Here is a 19,511-nt window from a genome sequence, read left to right as displayed (position 1 = left end):
CTTTTCAGTATCAAGGTTGCATTGTAGATTTGGGATAGGCATGGCCATACATGGAAAAGCTAAAAGGGTAAATTGAAAGGTCATTCTCTCTATTCGAACAACCTTGCCGTTTCTGCTACTGGCTATGGGCAGTCTCACCTTGGTGCACGCGCATCGGACGTGGGACTTGTTCAACCTCCTTACCCGTATCGGGTGGCAAGTGGGTTATGGTTGGGAGACCACAGCTAAGGTTAGCAAGAGGAAAGAGCGTAAGCGTCCCACAGTCCGCGCCGGGAACTCCTGAGGCCCTAACAGCTACGTAAGCGACGGCAGAAGTTATATGAGTGTCACCGCCGACACCAGACGCACCAGTGGTGTGCCATTATTGAGTGGATATATATTTCTTGACTTCTCTGGTGTCGCACAAGCGGCGACCTGTCAAGCCGAAGAATATTACGCCGGCATGGAGGGCATCTGCAGCCATTTATCGGTTATCCTCAAGTCTGTCTCGTCTGGCCTAGAGATTGACAGATGCAAGACTAATATCGAGGATTGCAACGTGTGCTTCGATACCGGGAAGATGGGAGCGAGGAGATTTGGGGTACCCCGGGTATTTTGAGCCGACCTGTTCAAGCGCCGGTTTAAACTTTTGATCAAGCATGAGTCGTGACCTGTCCCAATAATTCAGGCCCAACCCAAAAGAAGACAAGCCAAATTATGGGGGTAGAGTTGTAACTTCGCGCAGAACTAGTCATGAATTATATCGGGCATACGGATACAACTAGTGCAATATCCCTTACTTTTAAGGCGTGGCACTGTGGGACTGTTAACGCTCAGGGGGGCCAAGCAACGATGGGTCCGCCAAGACATCCGTATTACTGCTAAATAGGGAATTCAGGCCTGCCATGCTGTTGGGACAATTCAAGCCAGGGATCGTGGCGGCGCAATGGTAAGCAACATAAGGGCGAGGGCGATAGGGCATTGTCATTGTATCATACAGAGGCGGGAAAGATAGTAGGGGTTGCGACCAAATGGCGGCACACAAAGTACCTACCTAGGTACCTAGGTATGCATGCGATTGTTTCCTGCCCCATTTAGATACCGGGAGGTCGTTTAAAGATTGGAGGGGTCGGTAGACCGATTGAGGAAGCTGTCGCCGTCGCCCAGCCGCCTGGACCAGAAAGGACGACACACTGCAGCGATAAGGGGCGCTCGCACCAGAGTCATTTAGCTCCCAGGTACCTAGGTAGTTTCTCGTCTTTGACACTACACACAATTTTCCCACTTTTATTATCTCTTTGCCCTGTCATCCCGTCGGACAATGCCTTGTGTTGAAGGCACGGAATATCAACATCATCACCAGTAAACTGTGGGGAAAATACGCTGGCGCCGTACCGTTTTCTTCATGCAGCTCCCTAGTCCGCAGGTGGCCACACTAGTGCAGGTAAAGTGCGGGGACAAGGTCCCCAATTCCCCCCGGACCATGGACCATCCCTGCAACCTCCCATGATCCGTCCCGCTGGACCTTGATCACTGTCATAGGCTACAAACCCTGGACAAGTTCGAATACTTCAGCAGCTTAATGCATGGTGTAATGGAGATCGATAGATTGGTAGACCTCCATACGTGATTCTGTGTATTGCACATACAACTAAGGCTCCTCCGAAGTGCAGTATGTAGCTGTCAGGTTTTCCATCCATCGGAGGCTCAATGCGCGGGATGACCCAAAGTATGGAGGTGTTGTGCATGTGGCTGATAAGCGCATGGTCGCACCCGGCATTGGTACTGCTGATGTCACTTTTAGTGTACGGTGCCACCCTAGAGGCACCCACTATTCTTTCTCCTTTTTCCATTCCCAGTCTCCCAAGTTCTGCCACTCCCATTTGGGATCAAGTATTTGCTTGCCAGGTCATATTACATTACCTACATTATTAGCCTTGTCCCGTTTCCCACGGCCTCTTTTCGCCTCTCTCTTTCGTTCTCTTCATTTTCCCTCCTCTCGCTGCTCAGCCCTTCTCTAATCCGCCAGAATATCGTCTTAGTCTGCTACATGTTGCGACAGTCCTCCGCCCACGTCGTGCATGTTCACCCGCGACTTTCCCACGTGCCATTTGCCGCCAAGGTCCCCCCCGAGGAGTGGCCTGAGCACCCGCAAGCCACCGATTCTTCAACAGCAAGGAATTCCATCAATTGACTTGTCTCGCCCAACAAAGCCTCCGCGAGATTCTGGGCTCGCCATCTGGTCTGGCCCAACCACCCCGCTCGTCCCTCTACGGAGGATGACGAGCGTGGCGGCAACCCCCCACTCCCGGCATCATGTCGCTCTATTCCGACCCCCCGCCACTCCACGACTTTAGGTACGATAAGCCGACGCTTTTGGTATGCTGGTGGACCACCATTTTCTGCACCGTCATCATCCTGCTGCGCGTCGGCGGGCGGTTCGTGCGGTCCGAACGGCTGTTCGTCGAAGACAAAGTCGCTGCACTTGCCCTTATACCCATGTATCTGCGCATGGGCTGCGTCCATGTCATCTTGATTTACGGCACCAATAATGCGCAATTGGCCGACGCAAACCTTTCCCAAAATGACCTCCATAAACGGTCAATTGCAAGTGGGCTAGTCCTATTGAGCAGGATATTCTACGCCGCAACGTATGTGGCTGAACCCGGGCCGACAGCGACGCTGGGGTCGGAATCTGTTGTGCTAACCATCTGCGCAGGCTCTGGATCTTGAAGAACACTATACTGGAGTTCTTTAGGCGCCTCAATGTCACCTGGGAGAGGTCCTACGAGGTCACGCTCAAGTTTATCCGCGGTACCTTGATAGCGACTTTCATCGCCGTTGTCATTAGCGACCTTGCAGAGTGCCAACCGTTCTCACACTACTGGCAGGTTCTGCCTGATCCTGGAGGTAGATGCCGCCAGGGATACGCACAGCTCTTGACCATGGCAACCTGCAATACGCTCACGGATCTTCTCCTGGTGATATTCCCGATACCCATCATCATCCGAAGCGGCTTGGCTCTCAAGAGGAAGACGGGGCTCATTCTCTTGTTCTCGCTGAGCCTTGCTGTCGTTGCAACGACCATGTATCGAGTCCCTCGGATTATTGCAGATGGAGGAAGCCAAAGAACCCGGTCGTTATACGCTTCTATCGAACTCCTATTTGCTACGGCTGCCGCAAACGCCCTGGTCCTCGGTTCGTTTGTGAGGGATCGTGGCGTGAAGAAGATGAAATTCAAATATGGCTCAGTCGCCGCCGGTTCAATGGACCGTTCTTCGGGATCCGAGTCTCGACGGCCCACGTTGAACAAGCACTGGGGCAGCCTGGAAGATCTGGCCAGGGATACGGGCTTTGGTGTACAGCCGGAACTCCGGGATGCGGATTCACCCACAAATGCTCGTTTCCACATGCCCGCTCCGATGACAACCATGCCAGATGGCATGAATAACTGGGGCTTCTCCGGGCGGAGGCGGGCCACTGTTGCCCCGAGCCAGGGTTCCTTCAGCCCACGAGATCCACTGCTCTCGAGGAGCAATTCCGCGGCAACCCCTCGCAGAGTCACCTTCTTTGATGTCGGTGGCCTTTTAGACGACGAAGAAGAGTCCAGTCGACGCGGCAGCCACATCTCAAGTTCCGATCCTTTGTCTCCTCGTGCCATGCCATCACCATCATTGCGAGCTAATGCGACGGGCTTGCGGCGGGGTTCGACGGTTTTCCTTCAAGATATAGGGGGACGATTAAATCCCCTGGGTTCGAAGTCAGCCTCGCCAAAGGCGGAAGAAGCGACCGAATTACGACCTCTGCAACGCCCAGGCCGCCGGCCATCACTCGCGCCGCCAGAGCATGTCACTTCAGCCGGAAACCCTGAGCTAGTATGGAGTGATCCTGGTGGGTTATTGGACAGGGACTGACACGACTACCATGATCTTGGAATAATCTATTTTCTTTACACCTCTCTTTTCTCTCTCCGTTCCACTTGCTCCTCACACAAGCATCTGGCGATCATAACTGCACATCACGGACTGGGCGCTCTTTCTTATACAGGACAGGATATTTGCGGCGTTGGGTATACCCGGGGGGATGGTGATGACTGGAACGGCCGGCTTTTGATGGGCTGTCTTCCCAACGAGTTAATAGGACACACATTTACGCAGAACCGATAGAATCCGGTCCATGGATCTCTTTATATATATACCCGGCGAAAGCCTCAACATTGTCACCCGTCTATTGTTAGGTTTTTAAATACAAAAAAAGCTGCATCGTTGAATCGAAAACGAATATGGGTGTATCTGATGATAAGTCCATGTTTGAAGTTTATCCCTCGTAGCTGTATGTTGACGACTTGGGAACAGAAGAATCGAGACTTGTCCATCCGACCCAAGGGTCTCTGGAGAATAAAACTGCGTCAAGCTACAAACACGCCTGTCCGTGCCCACCAAAAGGTTGTACATGGAGCGAAAGCCGTAGGCTACGCTCAAGTCACCAGGCCTCAGGGGCCAAGAATCGAATCAGCGAACCACACTACCACAGCCCAGGCCAGCGCCATCGGCAACGGTGGCCGGGGGCGGTGACAGCAGCCCAGCGCCATAGGCAACGGTGGCCAGGGGCAGCGACAGCAGGGGGGGCGGCGACAGCAGGAGAGGTGGCGACAGCAGTTGGGGCGGTGACAGCTGCAGGGGCGGTGACAGCAGCGGGGGCAGTAACAGCAGCGGGGGCAGTAACAGTAGCAGCGGTGGAGGCGGCACTCGACGCCGCAGCAGAGCCCGCCGACGCGCCACTATCCTCCTCCGCCACCACAACCACGGGCTCAGCATCGGGTATCGCCCCCGGCACAGGCGCCTGCGCGACCTTCAGCTCCCCGGCCGCGACGGCCGGCGGGCCGACGAACCTCCCGGCCCCGCACGCGGCCTGGATGCCGTCGCACTTGCGGCCCCAGGCCTCGCACCCGGCCGAGCCCGTCGGCGGCGCAGACGCGTAGCACGCCGCCTGCTGGTCGTAGCACGCCTCGGACGCGGCCCAGCATCCGGCCTCGCCGCGGTACGAGGCCACCTCGTGGCCGCACCAGTTGGCGTTCTTGGCGAGGCAGTCGGCCGGGATCCGGCCCTGCGTCTGCTGGGCTTGGCCCGAGGCTCGGCGGTCGGCGGCGTGGAGGCGGCGGCGCCGCGGGGGGCTACTGCTGGAGGAGGGGAAGTACACGGCCGGGCCGGGAATCTTGTACGGCAGCGCCAGGGGCCGGGCGTAGATGTCGAAGGTGACGCCCGCCTGGCCCGCCGCCACGTGGCCCGGGATCCTGACCTGCCTGTCGGCGGGGACGTTGAGCGTGTCAGCGGCATCAGCAGCCCCCTGGACGAACAGCTGGGCGCAGCCGACGTAGAACTGCGGGTCGGCGGCTTGGACGTTCTGTAGCGCGAGCAGCTCCGGCCGCACGAGGTAGTAGCCCGTCGGCAGACCCGTCGGCAGGGCCACGGACAGCAGGCCGGCGTTGTCGATGAGCTTCTCGGTGCACCACTTGCGTGCGCCGGCGTCGTACCCGGACTCCCAGATCTTGAACCAGCCATCGCCGGCGGCCGGGGTGGTCGCCATGTCGGCCACGCGCTTGAGGTAGACGGCGCAGGGGCCCGCGTGGGACTTGTCGATGGCGCCTGGGTTGGAGGCGTCGGCCCACTCACGGAACTCGAAGGTGAGCTTGGCGCCTGCTGGGGCTGGGCAGGTGAATGCTACGGCCTTTTGCCCGTCGCGGCCTGGCCGTTGGAGGGAGGAAGCGTTAGCGATACACCCCGGAGTCGTTAACGACGAGGGGTATGAGCCGACTCACCACAAGCCATGTCCTGACTTTGCAGCCCGGCGATGGGATTCGTGCATGTGTCCGGGTCCATGGGCATGCGGACGCAGGTGCCGTCGCCCTGGTTGACGTCGTTTATGAATAGGGTGGTGAAGACCGTGTGGGCTTGTGCGACAGAAGCGAACACGCCCACCAGGGGGAGCGAGAGATGGGGTCGCATAGTGACAGTTGTCGGTTATAGGTCACCGTAAAGATAAAAGGCAGCTAGGGGTGATGTGGAATGTTCAAGAGCGCAGGAGTATAACGAGAGTCGTCCTCAAGTGGTATCCTATCCACTAAGAAACGAAGAGCTTCCCTGAAGCCACAAGAGCAATAACCGACAGAACTCGTAGTGCAAGTCTGTTTGTAAATCACAGGGGCACTGGGGCCTCTAAGCTGTAAAAGAGCGACTGGAAAGGAATGTGGAAACAGAAGCCTGGCAGCCCTTGCATCCCCCCCAATAGAGCATACTGAGGGCGGTTTATATAAACGATGTGCCACATGAGTTAGACGCCAGAATGCGAGGATGGATGTAGCCCCTATTCAGAGCCACATGTCATCCTTGTCAGGGAAGGGCTGAGAATTATTACAGGACCAAGGATAAATAACCAGGACGGTCCAGCAGCAGCCAACTGCATAGCTGGCGCAATACTTAGCTGCGTTGAAACTGGTAGAGCCAACAAGATCTGTTGGTCTACAAAGCCCCCGGTGCTGATCCGGAGATCCCCCAGTCTCCTGTTGTCAACCCAGAAATTCGAAACATGTTCCCATGGCATCTACTAATAAACCACGATGAATATTGCTATCCATCTAGACTTTGCTTCTATTCTCAGCTTGAAGGATGTATTTATGGGTAGGAGGAATTCGCACCTCCTGTACTCGCGCGAACTGACCCCTGCCGCGGGTAATAAGGTTCGAAGAAAGTGATTCTCTCAACTTGAAACATTTTTCAGCGCGTTTGCACACCCAACTCACTGGGAAAGGGCGGCTGCAGCTACCCGGGCGCCGAGGGATAAAGTGACGGTGATATTTTGGGCTGCAGCCCACGAGCAAGATATCCTGCAACCTGGTTTATGCGAGACAGACGTACCGAAATAATATCACTGAGACGGCAAACGAGAGATGCCAGAGAGCGGGAAATGACGGAGAGGGCGAATGACAAGCTAGGAGTGGAGATCTATTCCCTTCCAACAAAGCCTAGATCACCCTGCAGGGACCGACTACCTGAAGACTGCGCCGAATTACACCCTTCTATGCAAGACCGATCCTCATCAGAGCTCTCTCTCGAGCCTTGAATTTTTTTTGGTACATGGTATGGTACACGTCGTGATTCCACGGGGTATCTCTACTCGTTGATCTTCGCCAGAATTCTACACAGATGTTAAAAAAAGACGCCAGATGGGGAGAGTCGTGGGTGTGAAGATGTGCACTCACTCGCTGTCCCGGAATAGGTGGAACTCGTCCTCTCCAACTTTGACGGGGGAACCACCGTACTACGTGCCCGTTAGAGATCAGTTGCCCCAAATCGTGTCAAGCCCGGCCGACCGCGCATCATGGGTGGATGGGTGCACATACTTGCGGGATCAGGACCCGGTCGCCGTTCTGGACGCCCATCGGCAGCCGCTTGCCATCCTTGTCCAGGCCACCGGGCCCAACGGCAAGAACCTTGGCCTCGTTGAGCTCCTTCACACTCGACTCCGGGAGGAAGATGCCGCTGGCGGTCTTGGCCTCGGCCTTGATGCGCTGGACAAGAACCCGGTCCAAGAGGGGGACGAGGGCCTTGATGGATCGGATTGAGGTGGCCTAGACGTGCGGCAAGACGATTGATTAGCTTCCTCTGGCTTGCGCATGACATTCAAGCTCGGGGGAAGCTTCGGATAAGCTTTTTGCGGCAATGTTTCGGAGACCAGAGCTTGCAGCCGAGGCTAATACGACCTTGGAGGAAAGGTCACTTACCATTGAGAAATGGGACTAAGGAGTCTGAATCGCCTGCTTAATTGTAGGATCGTTGATTGTGAAGTTTCTTGGGCAAATAATGAGCTTCGTCGGAAATGGGAACTCCAAACTTAAAGCTTCGAAATGCAGAGAGCCGTAAAGAATAGAATCGACACTTTTTTCTGGGGCCGGTGCACGGATATTCCGCATCCGATGGGTACGTGCGTTTTGCCAGACCCGACTCCTTTCTGACCCCCTTGACCCCCTGGGATGCCATACTGTGGTACATCTTTCTTGAGCAAGTGTTTCTTCCTCAAAAGCAAGGTAAATACGTATTATATATGGAAATTCTATGTCCTGTGATGAATCAAGCCTATGCTAATTGGAAAGCCATCTTTTATACTTCCGAGAACCCTCCCCTCTAATTAAGCCCCTTTCTGATGGTCCCTTTTAAGAGTTTTAAGTCGCGCTCATCCTCCCAATGCACCGTCCAAACGAAAGGAACCCTTATTTTACACCCGTAACTCCAGAATCCTCTCAATATGTAAAGATCGGCATTATATGAAGAAAGGCCGCTGCCACCTGCGTTTTTGCCTTTCTGGACCTTCCCCGTACTCTTCTTCCCCGGCACCTCGCTCTATTTTTGCGCCGGCGGCTCGAGAACGTGAGTGTGATCGGTCGCCTTGATAACATAGCCAGACTCCATCTGCCTGCAAATGATGGTGTTGGAAACCCACGGGTCTTCTATGATGTCGTCCATCTTGGCTCGTTTCCTCGGGTCTATTTCAAGCATCCACCCAATTATATGGCGGCTCTCTCGAGGAAGCAATCTGAGAATTCTCCAGGGGCCACGAATGACTTCCTTTTTCTCTCCAGGATTATCAGACTGCGTCGGCGCTCTGACCTGGGATTTGTTTTCGCTCGATGCTGGCCCCCCTGCCGGCCTCGGAGCCCGTTCCCTTTGGGTGGGTTCGGGTTCTAGGTCCCTTGCCGGTGTCTCGTTCAGGGCGTTGGTGGATTTCGATGGCGGGAGGATGAGCTTCCTTGGATCATGGCCTGGCGTTGGGTCTGCGGCAAAGAGTTTAAACGAACTATCTGCAAGCCGAGGGACTTTCCAGGGAAACCGCCGAAGTGTCATGCAGCAATAGATGATTGCCAATGACCAGATGTCCACAGCCTGCGGATCATATTTCCTCTCGTCGTACACTTCCGGTGCGAGGTAAGGGTCCGAACCAACAATTCCTGAGTCTTCTGTTAGCAAGAAGAGCCAATCCGAGGGGAACACCTTTTTGACATACCCGAAGCCAAAACGATTCCGTTTTCGAAAGGATACCTGAAAACATGCGCGCTTCCGAAATCTATGATCTTCATGATGCCCTGATCACTGACTACCACATTGTCGAGCTTCATATCTCGGTGCGCAAGGCCCATGCTGTGGAGGTAGGTCACTCCGCTGAGGATTTGGAGAAAACAACAGCTGATCTCCTCTCGAGACATCCTCCCGGTCATCACTATGGCGAAGAGGTCATATGGTGCGTATTCCATGACCTCGTACCACTTGCCCTTCTCCTGAACAATATCCAGAGTCTCGATGATGTTGCCGTGGTGTAAAGACGATCCCATGCAGTACTCGGCGGTTAGCTTCTTGACATACTCTCGTTCTGTCTCATAAGAGTGCCGAGGTCTGAATTCTTTCACAGCGAACACTACGCTGTCTTCGTTACGCCTCATGAGCCGGACCGACCCTCCGGCTCCGGCCCCTAGGACCCTCCCAAGCTTTCCGTATTTGGACGCCAGGCCGTGGTCGCTCCCGAACGGAATCTGAACCGAGGATTTAGAGCTAGGTGGAGTTCTTGTGCCTGACTTGACCGAGGAAGCAGGAGAGGCCGATTTCTTCATCTTGTGGTGGGTGCCCATCTTGAAAAATCTCTTCAGGTCCGCCATAGAGCTTGGTCGAGTTGAGAAGTTGGTCTCTTGCTGCGCCAGGTCGTCTTTCTTGCCGCCAATGCCAAGCAGATTTGAATGCCGTTTGTCTGGAGTCACTTTGGGCAGGCTGATTACCGACGAGCTAGGCGACCATTGCTTCTTCTTACGGGGGAAGACAAATCGTTGCTCGATTCTGCTCTGAGGTTGGCGTTTGCTAGCAGAATAGGGGTCATTCGCATCTCCAGCTGGCGTGAAAGGCCGAGTGTAATACTGTGCCGCGGGGGCCGGACTGGTTTCTCGCGAAACGGGCAGAGACCCCGTCGACGAGCCGCCTGTGGGTCCGACGGAGAAGAGACCTTTCCGATGATCTGCAGCCAGACCATCCTCCCTCCCGTCCGAAGAACGTCCTCTCTGGGGAACCTGGTCAGATGATCCGGGTCGCTGGGCCAGTCGTCCAATCGGGGGTGATGACTCTCGCGTAGACTCTCGTGGGGTGATAATATCTGGTAGGCGACCTCTCCTATCCTGCTCGCTCATCTGATCTTGCCGATTTGCGTCTTTGTCCCCCAGGCCGGTTCCTGCCGGTGTGAGCGGCGGTGTCTGGGCATCGGCAATCCGGGGGCTCAAACGTGGCGAATGGTGACTTGTCGAGCTTTGAGTGGCTTGCCGACTCGGCTCCCGAGAGTCGTCTTCATTGGAGGCAGTCTGTCGTACCAAGTCAGCATTCTCCAACAAATCCACAAGACTAAGCAAGAAATGTTCTGCTCCCGATGATGGCAGCTGGGGACAAGTCGGAACAGGGACCACATTGGATTGGTGGCTGCTATTACTAAGGGCCAGAATGGACCACATCAAGCGAGAGTTGGATGACGAAGAACGAGCAGCAACGTACCCTAGAAGCTGGCAGAGAGAACGGCTGGTAGGAGGAGAAGACGTTCATCCTTTGGTCTTGAAGCTGGTAGCCCTTGAGGGACTTGGAGAGAGCTCGAATCTGGTCGGGAGTAACCTCTCCGGGGTCTCCGAGTGATTGGTCCTGCCCACCTGAAGTTGAGGACAGCGAGTTCACAGCCGGGGCTATTTCCTCAACGACGGATTTGAATCGCACAGCAGGCTGAGGTTGAAACCTGGGCTCCTCGGCATTCGCAGCAGCATCGGGCGCATCGTGAGAGGGTTCTATTGATTCCGAAAATACACATGTTTAGCTTCAGGGTCTCAGAGTCATGCGGCGTGGGGAGGGGGGTCAAATGTCAATTAGGTGAGGGGCAGTCATGCACAATTACCTTCATGCCATTGCGCTGATTGCTTCAGAGCCTCCTCTTCTGGGATGCCAGCCATGATACTGAGGGGGAGAATGCGCGACAACCAGTATTAAGCAGTAGATACAAGAAGGAGAAAGAAAATAGAGATGCGGAAGAGGCAACAAAAACCTAGTTACATCAAGGTTGGGAGCAGCAGGATGCTTCCCAGCCCAAGAACAGATGTCATGGTGGGACGCAGGTTAGTGTGGTACATCCTCAGATTCTTGAGTTTGATTGGCTACCTAGCGCCACTGCCAAAAAGTATCTGACATGGTAAGACCAGCAAGTTGCAAAATGAAATCCCCGGAGAAAAGCCCGGACCTCGACAAATCGCTCCCCAGTGCACTTCGTAAAGTCGGTTAGGATCGGAGCTTGCAGCATGGAATGCTACTATTTCGCTATGAGTGGACATGTCCGCATCCACCGACGATGCAAGGCCACCATCGTCGGTCATTAATTGCAAAACGTTCAAGGGCCGGGTGGGCAGGTCTATGGATCCGTACGGGTGCGTACATTGTACATGTACATGCGGTCCTTAGAGTGGGGCTTACCAGAATTTTTAGCTCAGATATGTAAGACCTGCGTCTCGTGGGCTCTTATTCCCAGGCTTGTCCGTCCCGGCTTGTCGTTCGGTTTTGTACGGTACTACCGTGTGTACGTAGCGGTTTCAAGCCTCGGGTTAGAACGAGTAGGTATCAGGAAATATAGGTATGTGAAAGAAGAAGAAGGGACCAAGAAATTTCGAGAAAATACGCAGTACATAGTAGATAACTTCCATGAATGTTCCATGCCATACCGGATGCCGTTAATAGCAGGCTGAGTAGCCGTTAGGCGGCCAAGTGGCTTGGCCGTGCATGTACATGTGAAGTACTTGCCTACCTATTCTTGGCAGCCCTTTCCTCCGTTTCCGTCCCCGGCCTTGCCGAACAGCCCGGCCCAGACCTACATGCCCGATGTTGGTTCCGCATCCCGAGGAATCCACTACTGTGCTTTGAGGTTATATATATCGCGCGGTTAATGCCATGTAGGACCCGGCAAACGAATATGAATGCAATCAGGAGATTACGATTTGGGTTGTGTATTCGTACAATATGTGTACAATGGCCCCCGCATACACATAGGTGTAGCTCTGCGACCCCCTTCGTTCGTGCTTCATCCAATATGCCGAAAACCGTAACGCCCAGATGCTTACAAAAAGATGCCCAACAACTCATGCCACGACTGAGACACCCATTGTCTTGGCTTGGTAGATAATCGCCCGGCAGAGCCCCTCTAGAGAGAGACCGGAGAGTCGGTGCTCGGATTGCTTGATCTTGGCGATCTCGTAGATATGCTTCAGGCTCACTGTTCCCACAACCTCTTTGCCCGGGTTAGATGCACCCCTTTTCTTCCCACCCTTTCCAATTGGAGCGTCGGTTGCATTGAGGAGGAGCCAGGAGGTCTGAGGTGTTCGGATGTCGAAGTGAAATGTCCTGTCGGGACGGACCGTTACTCGGACTGGCAGAGGGGTGCCGGTTGTGACGTGCTGGGTTCTGGCATTGAACTCCTGTATGTTATATGTCAGAGACACTGGGGTTTCCGCCGTCGCGAGACCGAACGAGATACGGATTTGAGCTAACCTTGCAGAAATCCATCGACTTCACGCCTTTGCTTCCTAAAGCAGGACCGACAGGCGGGCTTGGACTTGCTTGCCCGGCGCCAACTATGAGCTTGACAATCTGGTCCACAGCACCAGCTCCACGAGACTTGGACATGTTGACGGGCGTCTACATATACCTGATCGCGTCGTGTTAGAGGCAATGCGTCGCTGGTCTGAGCCAGAGGTTTGTTCTCGAATGTCGCAAACGCCCTACCGTGAGAAGCTTCACGCAGTAGAAATTTCCGACACAGGCCAGCCACACACATGCATGCAAGTTTAGCCACACAGACATATCAATTCGGGAGTCCGTGCTTTTAATCAATGCACAGGCCTAACTGATTATCACGTGCTGGATTGACCCTTCGGGCCGTGACTGATGTCAGTGTGGATCGATCAGGTATCGCTCCAGCCACAGCAAAGCTAGAGCCCCTCGTAACCAACTCGGTTGCCTCGATGGCGGTGAATCTTCCAATCTTATTCCCGAACACCATCCTACCAAGAATATTGTAGCATCATAAAGTATTGCTATATCTCTGCCTTCATTCACGTCGAAACCGTTTGTCTGCAACATATATCCCGATATGTTTAAGTGGGCGCAGCAACAGTAAGCCTGAAGCCTCTGGATTTACCCCTCCACGAACCTGGCAGCTTGGCCGTGCTAACTTTCATCCAGGCTGGCCAATGTCGCTGGTACCCAGGAGCCCATCTATGGGTCCTCGGCCATCAAGTCTGTTGCTGAGGAAGCCAAGGAGACGCCGTACTCGGAACTGACGCGGGATGACCTAAAATGGAAGGGCATGGAATCGACCTGCGTCGAAACACAGACCTTTTATTTCACTTCGGATAGCGGTCATTTCGGCATGGCCCAAGTCATATATAGTAACGTGGCGTAGGCATATATTCCTCGTTTCTTGGTTTTAGGAGGTAGTATCGCTAACGATTGACAGCGGCATCCGAACGACCTGCCAGTTCAATTCCAAGGTCTTCTCCCTCGACGGATCGAAGCCTCACCTGTGGTGCTCGACGGCGCTTAACAATCACGATTTCACCGAAGACAGGACAGGGTTCTATGCCGACGACTGCGCCATAGAGTTGTCGGAAGATGGGACAACGTACACGATCAAGTCGATGAACGACGAGCGGTCCATTGTGAATTTGACGGTCAAGAGAATCGCACCGGGGTTCCAGGTCGGGAAGACTGGTACTACGCTGTTTGGCACGGACCTATCCGACCCGTGGGGCTCCATGCGCCACGTCTTCTGGCCGAGGTGTGCCGCTGAAGGAACGATCACTACTCCGGATGGCCCGGTCGACTTCAAGGGAAAGGCCCTCTTCGTCCACGCGCTCCAGGGCATGAAGCCGCACCACGCTGCGGCAAAGTGGAACTTTGTCGACTTCCAGGGACCCACCCACTCGGCCGTCATGATGGAGTACACGACCCCTGCTTCATATGGCTCAACGGTGGTAAATGTTGGAGGCATTGCCAAGGATGGCGAGATTGTGGTTGCTGGCAGCGGAAGCACGGCCACGTACGTGGAGTCGAAAGAGGACACCGAGAGTGGCTGGGTGGAGCCTACCAACGTCAAGTGGACATGGAGCGGGACTGGCAAGGATGGAAAGCCCGTCGAGGCGCTCGTCGAGGGCTCGATCGAGGACAGGCAGGATAGGGTCGACGTGATGGCCGAGGTCCCGGCATTTGTCAAGAAGATTATTGCTGGCGCGGCTGGCACGAAGCCATACATCTACCAGGTTCGTGGCGAGATCGCCCATCCCCGCTCCCCGCTCCCAGACCCAGGATGCTGGTTACTAACACTGTTTTAGTACATGCCTCAAAAGTCTAAGCTGAGCCTCAAGTTGAAGATTGGAGGAGATGAGATCACCGAAGAAGGAGAGTCGTACAGCGAGGCTACTTTCATCACTGAGTAATGACGTTCATGTAGCTAGGCCGTGAGAGCCGTAATCTTGGGTAAGGGGTACCTAATGTAGAAATTCAGAGAGCAGGTGTCGGGGTTGGCGTTTGCATAGTGGTAAAGGCTTGGTCACTCGTTAGAGTCTTGTCATTCAAAGAAATAATATATACATTTAATACCCAACCCAACATTCATCACTATTGCAGATCCGCTGCAACGCAATCCATTCAAACAGTGGATTTGACGCAGGCGTCTTCGAGACATTGTTTACCTACATGTTAGTGCAGAGTCCAAGACGCAAGCGGCCGGCGGTGAAATCGTCTCCTAGGATACAGAGGATGAAACGGGAGTCGCTTCCATTCTCTTTGTTTGCAAAGCGGGCCTGCAAAATGCGGCGCAAACCAACTGATGGCGTTCCACTTACCGCTCACTTCCATCCCTCCATCCCTACTATAAGGTACCCCGGAAGCTCCGTGCCCAAATTCATCAGACCCCCATTTCCATGTTTCCCAACCATCCCTCAGAGTTCATCAAACCTTCCGCCCGACTGTAAGTTGGCCAGAGACGCACCTGTGCCGACTCACAAAAAATTGCCATGCCGCCCACTGTGCCCCAGCGAGGCGGACCGAGCCGCGGAAAGCAGCGCCCAGGCGCCGTCTCCGGAAAGACTGTGCTTGGAGGCAAGCGCCACAGGTATTGAACATTAAAGCGGCGGCCCCCCCCCCCGCCATTGCTATTGGCATGAGCGAGACAGTGACTGACGGGGCCCCGCGCAACGCTAGGAAGATCAGGAAGGATACGATCCGAGGAATCAGTACGTTGGACCGCCTTGCTTGAAGGCTCGACGCGGTCCCTTGTTTTTCTTTTTCGATTCTTTATTTACTGACATTTTGTCACCCTCCGTCCAGCCAAGCCAGATATCCGGTAAGTCAGCACCAGAGTATCTCCATCTCCCCTTAGCTACCGCGATACCGCTCTAGCTACAGACTAGTACGGCGCTTTGCGCCGTGGAACGTGGTACCTCCGTGAAGTCTTGAGTCTACTCTTCGATCCGGGTTCAGCCATTTATGTCACCAGCCTTGCTCGCATTACCATCACATCACATCACATCACATCACATCACATATCTGCAGTATGCTGACTGTGGTCCTCCCAGACGTCTTGCCAGGAGAGGTGGGGTAAAGCGAATCTCGGCGACGATCTACGACGATGTCAGGCAGGCGCTCGCGGCGCGGCTGCGAGAGGTGAGCACCCTATCCTCGCAGCAACCGGCTCTCCGTCACCCGCCCCTTCTAACAGACGACCCATAGATTCTCGGGCGCTGTGTCATATACACCGAGCACCGCCAAGCAAAGACCATCACTGTGAACGATGTTAGTTGAACCCCAGTTGAGGAAAAGGACTTCTGAGAGGGGAGAGTGTGTGGAGAGTGTGTGGTGAACAATTATGCTCACAGTCTATCACAGGTCATCTTTTCGCTGAGGAGTATTGGCCGGCCTATCTACGGTTTCGATCCCGATACGTATAAACACAACCCGAAGAAGCAGACCGAATCCAGTCAGTAGGTAGCTTTGCTAAGGGGCAGGGCCTCTTCACGCATCTGAAATTCCGGCGCTTTTATCAGTTGGTCAGTGTATATTCATTCATTTGTTCCAGCCTGGCTGGTGGATACCCACGTGGCGCTGCGTTGCTAGGCATGGTCGGGGATGTTGGTGTTGGGCCTTTCAAAAAAGGAAGTTCTGGTTTTGCTATGTGGACGGACTGGCTTCCTGGGGAGTCTGCTTTGGAGTTGCTTGTATGACTGTCATGATATCTGTGTTTAGCTGTGGGAAATAAGGCACAGCATTTGTTCTACTTAACCCTCGAGTCTAGCCGGCAAGCACTGGTCTCGAGCTGCAAACCCTCACGTCTCACTGGATATTCGTGAATTACCAAGACAGGTCAGGTATCACAAAGTGGAGAGACTGGCAGAAAAAGTCTATGTGGTATCTCAGAAAAAAAATCCGAATCACCAAACAACCCAGGCAAACCCCCAAGCATCAGCTTCTTCGTCGCCAAACATCGTGGTAAGCCCCAGCCCCTGCCGCAGCTGCCGTCTCTCACCTCTTCCTCCTGCTCCGATCCCAATCAGCTAGCACGGCCTCGAGTGCCCTAGCGGCCCTGACCTCGCCCCCCCTGAACGCGCCGTTGAACATGTCTGGCAGCACCATGACGCTGTTGGCGTGCTCCTTTGCGAAGCCCACCTCCGCGTCGCGGCCGCACCTCTCCCTCGTCACCCGGACAGCCTCGCGCAGCATGTCGCCGCCCACCCCCCTGCCGCGGTACCGCAGGCGCGTCGTCCACGCGCGGATCACCCCCCTGCCACCCTTGAGGAGCGTCTGCGCTCCAGGGCCGCGGCCCTTCTTCCTCCCGCCGGTCCCCGTCCCCGCGGCGGCGGCCGCGGCGGCCGCGGCCGGGTTCGGCTCGAGGCGCAGCACCAGGGCGCCGACGATCTCGTCGCCGTAGCGCGTGCCGATGACGACGTCCTCCTCGGCGGAGGTGGCGCCGTCGCCGCCGGCCGTCAGGAAGTCCCACCGCACGTCCTCGGCGAGCTGCACGTAGGGCCCGGCGAGGTAGCGGGCGGCGAGGAGGTAGCAGGTGGCGACGCCGCAGAACATGGTGACGGTCAGGCCGAGGTCGGCGTTGCGGCGCGCCCAGGCGAACTGGTACGCGCCGGCGAGGGCGGCGGCCAGGACGGACAGGCAGAGCGGGTGGAAGATGAGGCTGCGCGAGGCCTGCTGGCGCTGCTGGGCGATGCTGTCGGCGACGAGCTTCAGGGCAGCGACCTTGTCGTCGCGGGTGGCTAGGACGTCGAGGGAGAGTGGCGGGATGTCGTCGTCGACGCCGATGGCGCCACGTTGGGTGTCATCGGTCAGCAGTTGGGATACGGCAGGCTGGGTCATGGTCTGCGAGGTCGTCGGCTCGAGGGATGGGGTTGAGACGTTGGAGGACATGGCGGAGGGTGGGAGAACGAGGTTTGCGCGGAGGAAGGTGAAGAATGCTGGAGGCGCGGGAATGGTGGGATTAGAACGGGTGCACCGCGTAGAACAAGGCAACTGTGGGAGTGCTGGTGGGTTGAGAGCAGGTCGGCGGATGTTAAGGCGCAGGTATTTGGCCTTCCCCTGACGTCTCAAGCGGCTCTCTATCTTGTGGCCAGCGACCGGTTTTGAGAGTGCAGAATAGGATATATTCTGCGATCCTCAAACAAGTGCTCTAGCTCTGAACTGGTGGTAGTTCAGACGGTCGCCAAGCTTTGGTAAGATATATCCTTGTCTTAGACTGCTAGACAGGTGGGGAGGCGATGTGAAATGGGGAACGAGCCGCAGCGGGAAGTCTTGGCTTTTAAAGAATTCAAGGGAAATAAATGTGCTTCCCGACTTACCAGCGCTGGGCTTCAGCCCGGGAACAGCATTGAACTTGTCCGCTATTGAGCTGGGGTGACAGGCGCTCAAATCGAGCTCCGAGATGGTCGAGGTTGCCATGTGGTGCGATGCGTCCATATCATTGGAGCGCTGCTAATACATGGAAATTTGCTAGGTCCGGTCTCTGCCTCGTGCATCCAAGTAAACGGCGCAGTCCCACTGTTGACGGTCGGGAGGTCGCAAACTACTAAGGATAGGGGTCTTGAGCGAGTGGGAATATTTTTCGAGGTTGTCAGGCCAAGGATCTACATATTCGATATTCGATATTCGTCGATTTGGCAGTGGGTGCGAGAAGGGGGGGAAAGATAGGGCCCGGGACCAAGGCCGGGCAGCGGGAACAGATAGACATAGATATAAGGCAATATGACGCCAATGAGATATCCAACCTGTCGGGGTCGTCGACGGGGATCAGCGGCGAATGGGAGGGCGGCTCTTGCTTATCCTGGTTCCCTTGCATGGACTCTAGATGGCATCAGACCCCCCGCAACAGCCAACAAAAGCTTGGATTTGTTCCAAGAGGCGATAAGCCGGGGCGGTCTAGGCCAATGGTGCTGGTCAGGAGACGCCATTGCTAGCGGTTTGCTTCCTCCGGACTCTGGACTACCACTGGTCTGGGAGTTCTACCAGACGATGTCCGCACCACTCGGACTAGGTGATGTGACAGAACTAGGCCAGTGTTGCGCCCAGGTCAAGTCCCAAACGTCAGGCAAGTTGGGTGGTGTGGAACCCGAAAAGGCTCATCAGTCTTTTCAGCCGTCGAATCGCTTCCCATGCCCTCAAGATGAGCCAGGATTAAAGACTATAATAACTTAACATACCTATCCTAACCAGTCCCCTGCCGGAAGGTTCTTCCTATTCGTAGATCTCCCTGCCCCTCACTGGGAACTCCCACACAAAGAACACAGGTTCAGCCCCAGGATAAGAAGCATCCCTTGATGCCGGACGCTGTCGTCAATTCTAAGGTTGGAGCTAGCTGGGCATCTTGGGATTGCCGTCTCCTGTGCTGCTGTGTAAAGTATTGTGCGTAGGTATGTACGTTTGCATGCCGTATGTCATGAGGGTGTTTGAGCAGAATAGCGTCTGAATAAAAGGTGTCAATGGAAGAGTGGATACATGCTGATTTAGTCCATCTACCCCTCATTCAACGACTTCTGAAACTTCAAACATTTGCCTGCGACCTCCTGCATCAGGTTCTCCACCAGAACTCACGTAAGACTTTCGTCTAAGTGGCCCCATAGCCATATGCGATCGCAAGCAGCTTTGTGTTGGTGATCAGACTGCCACGCCAAGAGAGCGAGTACCGAAGATGATTGGCCCATCGCCGCATGCACATTCCACCCAACGGCCAGAAGGAATGGACGCTCTCCTCGCCTGCAGTCGTCGTTCTTGAGGACTATACGGAGTATTCAGTGCTAACTGCTTACTGCCAGAGGCCATCGCCCTGTTACAGTCAGGTTTCAATGTTCTTGGCGGAACTCGCCTTACCTTGAGCTTCAATTCCACCTTTGTCCGTCAAAAGCCACAACATATGGAACTCTT

At 55.0% G+C, this 19,511-nt stretch overlaps 8 protein-coding genes across 8 annotated transcripts; 3 read left to right on the top strand and 5 right to left on the bottom strand.

Annotated features, from left to right (window-relative positions):
• The first annotated feature begins 1,807 nt into the window (after positions 1-1,807).
• Positions 1,808-4,249, top strand: QBC33DRAFT_523331 (uncharacterized protein). The gene is made up of 2 exons (XM_060426624.1): positions 1,808-2,630; positions 2,699-4,249. The coding sequence occupies exons 1-2, from the start codon at positions 2,296-2,298 to the stop codon at positions 3,891-3,893; spliced, it is 1,530 nt and encodes a 509-aa protein (XP_060287539.1). The 5' UTR covers positions 1,808-2,295; the 3' UTR covers positions 3,894-4,249.
• On the bottom strand, positions 4,199-6,356 carry QBC33DRAFT_591462 (glycosyl hydrolase family 61-domain-containing protein). Its single transcript, XM_060431647.1, has 2 exons — positions 5,798-6,356; positions 4,199-5,723 (listed from the first exon to the last, which is right to left on the bottom strand). Exons 1-2 carry the CDS (start codon positions 5,982-5,984, stop codon positions 4,504-4,506), a joined length of 1,407 nt encoding a protein of 468 aa, XP_060287538.1. The 5' UTR covers positions 5,985-6,356; the 3' UTR covers positions 4,199-4,503.
• Positions 6,357-7,148: 792 nt separating this feature from the next.
• On the bottom strand, positions 7,149-7,856 carry QBC33DRAFT_523323 (heat shock protein). Its single transcript, XM_060426623.1, has 3 exons — positions 7,760-7,856; positions 7,379-7,606; positions 7,149-7,296 (listed from the first exon to the last, which is right to left on the bottom strand). Exons 1-3 carry the CDS (start codon positions 7,760-7,762, stop codon positions 7,234-7,236), a joined length of 294 nt encoding a protein of 97 aa, XP_060287537.1. The 5' UTR covers positions 7,763-7,856; the 3' UTR covers positions 7,149-7,233.
• A 519-nt stretch (positions 7,857-8,375) lies between these two features.
• QBC33DRAFT_554493 (Serine/threonine-protein kinase oca2) lies at positions 8,376-10,999 on the bottom strand (the record flags this gene model as incomplete). Its single annotated transcript, XM_060429520.1, has 4 exons — positions 8,376-8,980; positions 9,037-10,369; positions 10,557-10,837; positions 10,945-10,999. 4 exons carry the CDS (start codon positions 10,997-10,999, stop codon positions 8,376-8,378), a joined length of 2,274 nt encoding a protein of 757 aa, XP_060287536.1.
• Positions 11,000-11,968: 969 nt separating this feature from the next.
• On the bottom strand, positions 11,969-13,046 carry QBC33DRAFT_523316 (ribosomal protein L11, N-terminal domain-containing protein). Its single transcript, XM_060426622.1, has 2 exons — positions 12,582-13,046; positions 11,969-12,508 (listed from the first exon to the last, which is right to left on the bottom strand). The coding sequence occupies exons 1-2, from the start codon at positions 12,714-12,716 to the stop codon at positions 12,173-12,175; spliced, it is 471 nt and encodes a 156-aa protein (XP_060287535.1). The 5' UTR covers positions 12,717-13,046; the 3' UTR covers positions 11,969-12,172.
• A 136-nt stretch (positions 13,047-13,182) lies between these two features.
• On the top strand, positions 13,183-14,527 carry QBC33DRAFT_554491 (oxidative stress survival, Svf1-like protein; the record flags this gene model as incomplete). The annotated part of the gene is made up of 4 exons (XM_060429519.1): positions 13,183-13,205; positions 13,275-13,490; positions 13,549-14,350; positions 14,423-14,527. The coding sequence occupies 4 exons, from the start codon at positions 13,183-13,185 to the stop codon at positions 14,525-14,527; spliced, it is 1,146 nt and encodes a 381-aa protein (XP_060287534.1).
• Positions 14,528-15,106: 579 nt separating this feature from the next.
• On the top strand, positions 15,107-16,076 carry QBC33DRAFT_554490 (histone-fold-containing protein; the record flags this gene model as incomplete). The annotated part of the gene is made up of 6 exons (XM_060429518.1): positions 15,107-15,204; positions 15,294-15,325; positions 15,420-15,435; positions 15,668-15,755; positions 15,822-15,884; positions 15,978-16,076. The coding sequence occupies 6 exons, from the start codon at positions 15,107-15,109 to the stop codon at positions 16,074-16,076; spliced, it is 396 nt and encodes a 131-aa protein (XP_060287533.1).
• A 534-nt stretch (positions 16,077-16,610) lies between these two features.
• Positions 16,611-18,032, bottom strand: QBC33DRAFT_510847 (uncharacterized protein; the record flags this gene model as incomplete). The annotated part of the gene is made up of 2 exons (XM_060425793.1): positions 16,611-17,551; positions 17,933-18,032. 2 exons carry the CDS (start codon positions 18,030-18,032, stop codon positions 16,611-16,613), a joined length of 1,041 nt encoding a protein of 346 aa, XP_060287532.1.
• Between the last annotated feature and the right edge of the window lie 1,479 nt (positions 18,033-19,511).

The sequence above is a fragment of the Phialemonium atrogriseum genome, assembly GCF_030411735.1.
Source record: "Phialemonium atrogriseum strain 8032-3 unplaced genomic scaffold QBC33scaffold_2, whole genome shotgun sequence".
In the NCBI taxonomy this organism is placed as follows: domain Eukaryota; kingdom Fungi; phylum Ascomycota; class Sordariomycetes; order Cephalothecales; family Cephalothecaceae; genus Phialemonium; species Phialemonium atrogriseum.
This window is presented reverse-complemented; position numbering and strand designations above follow the sequence as displayed.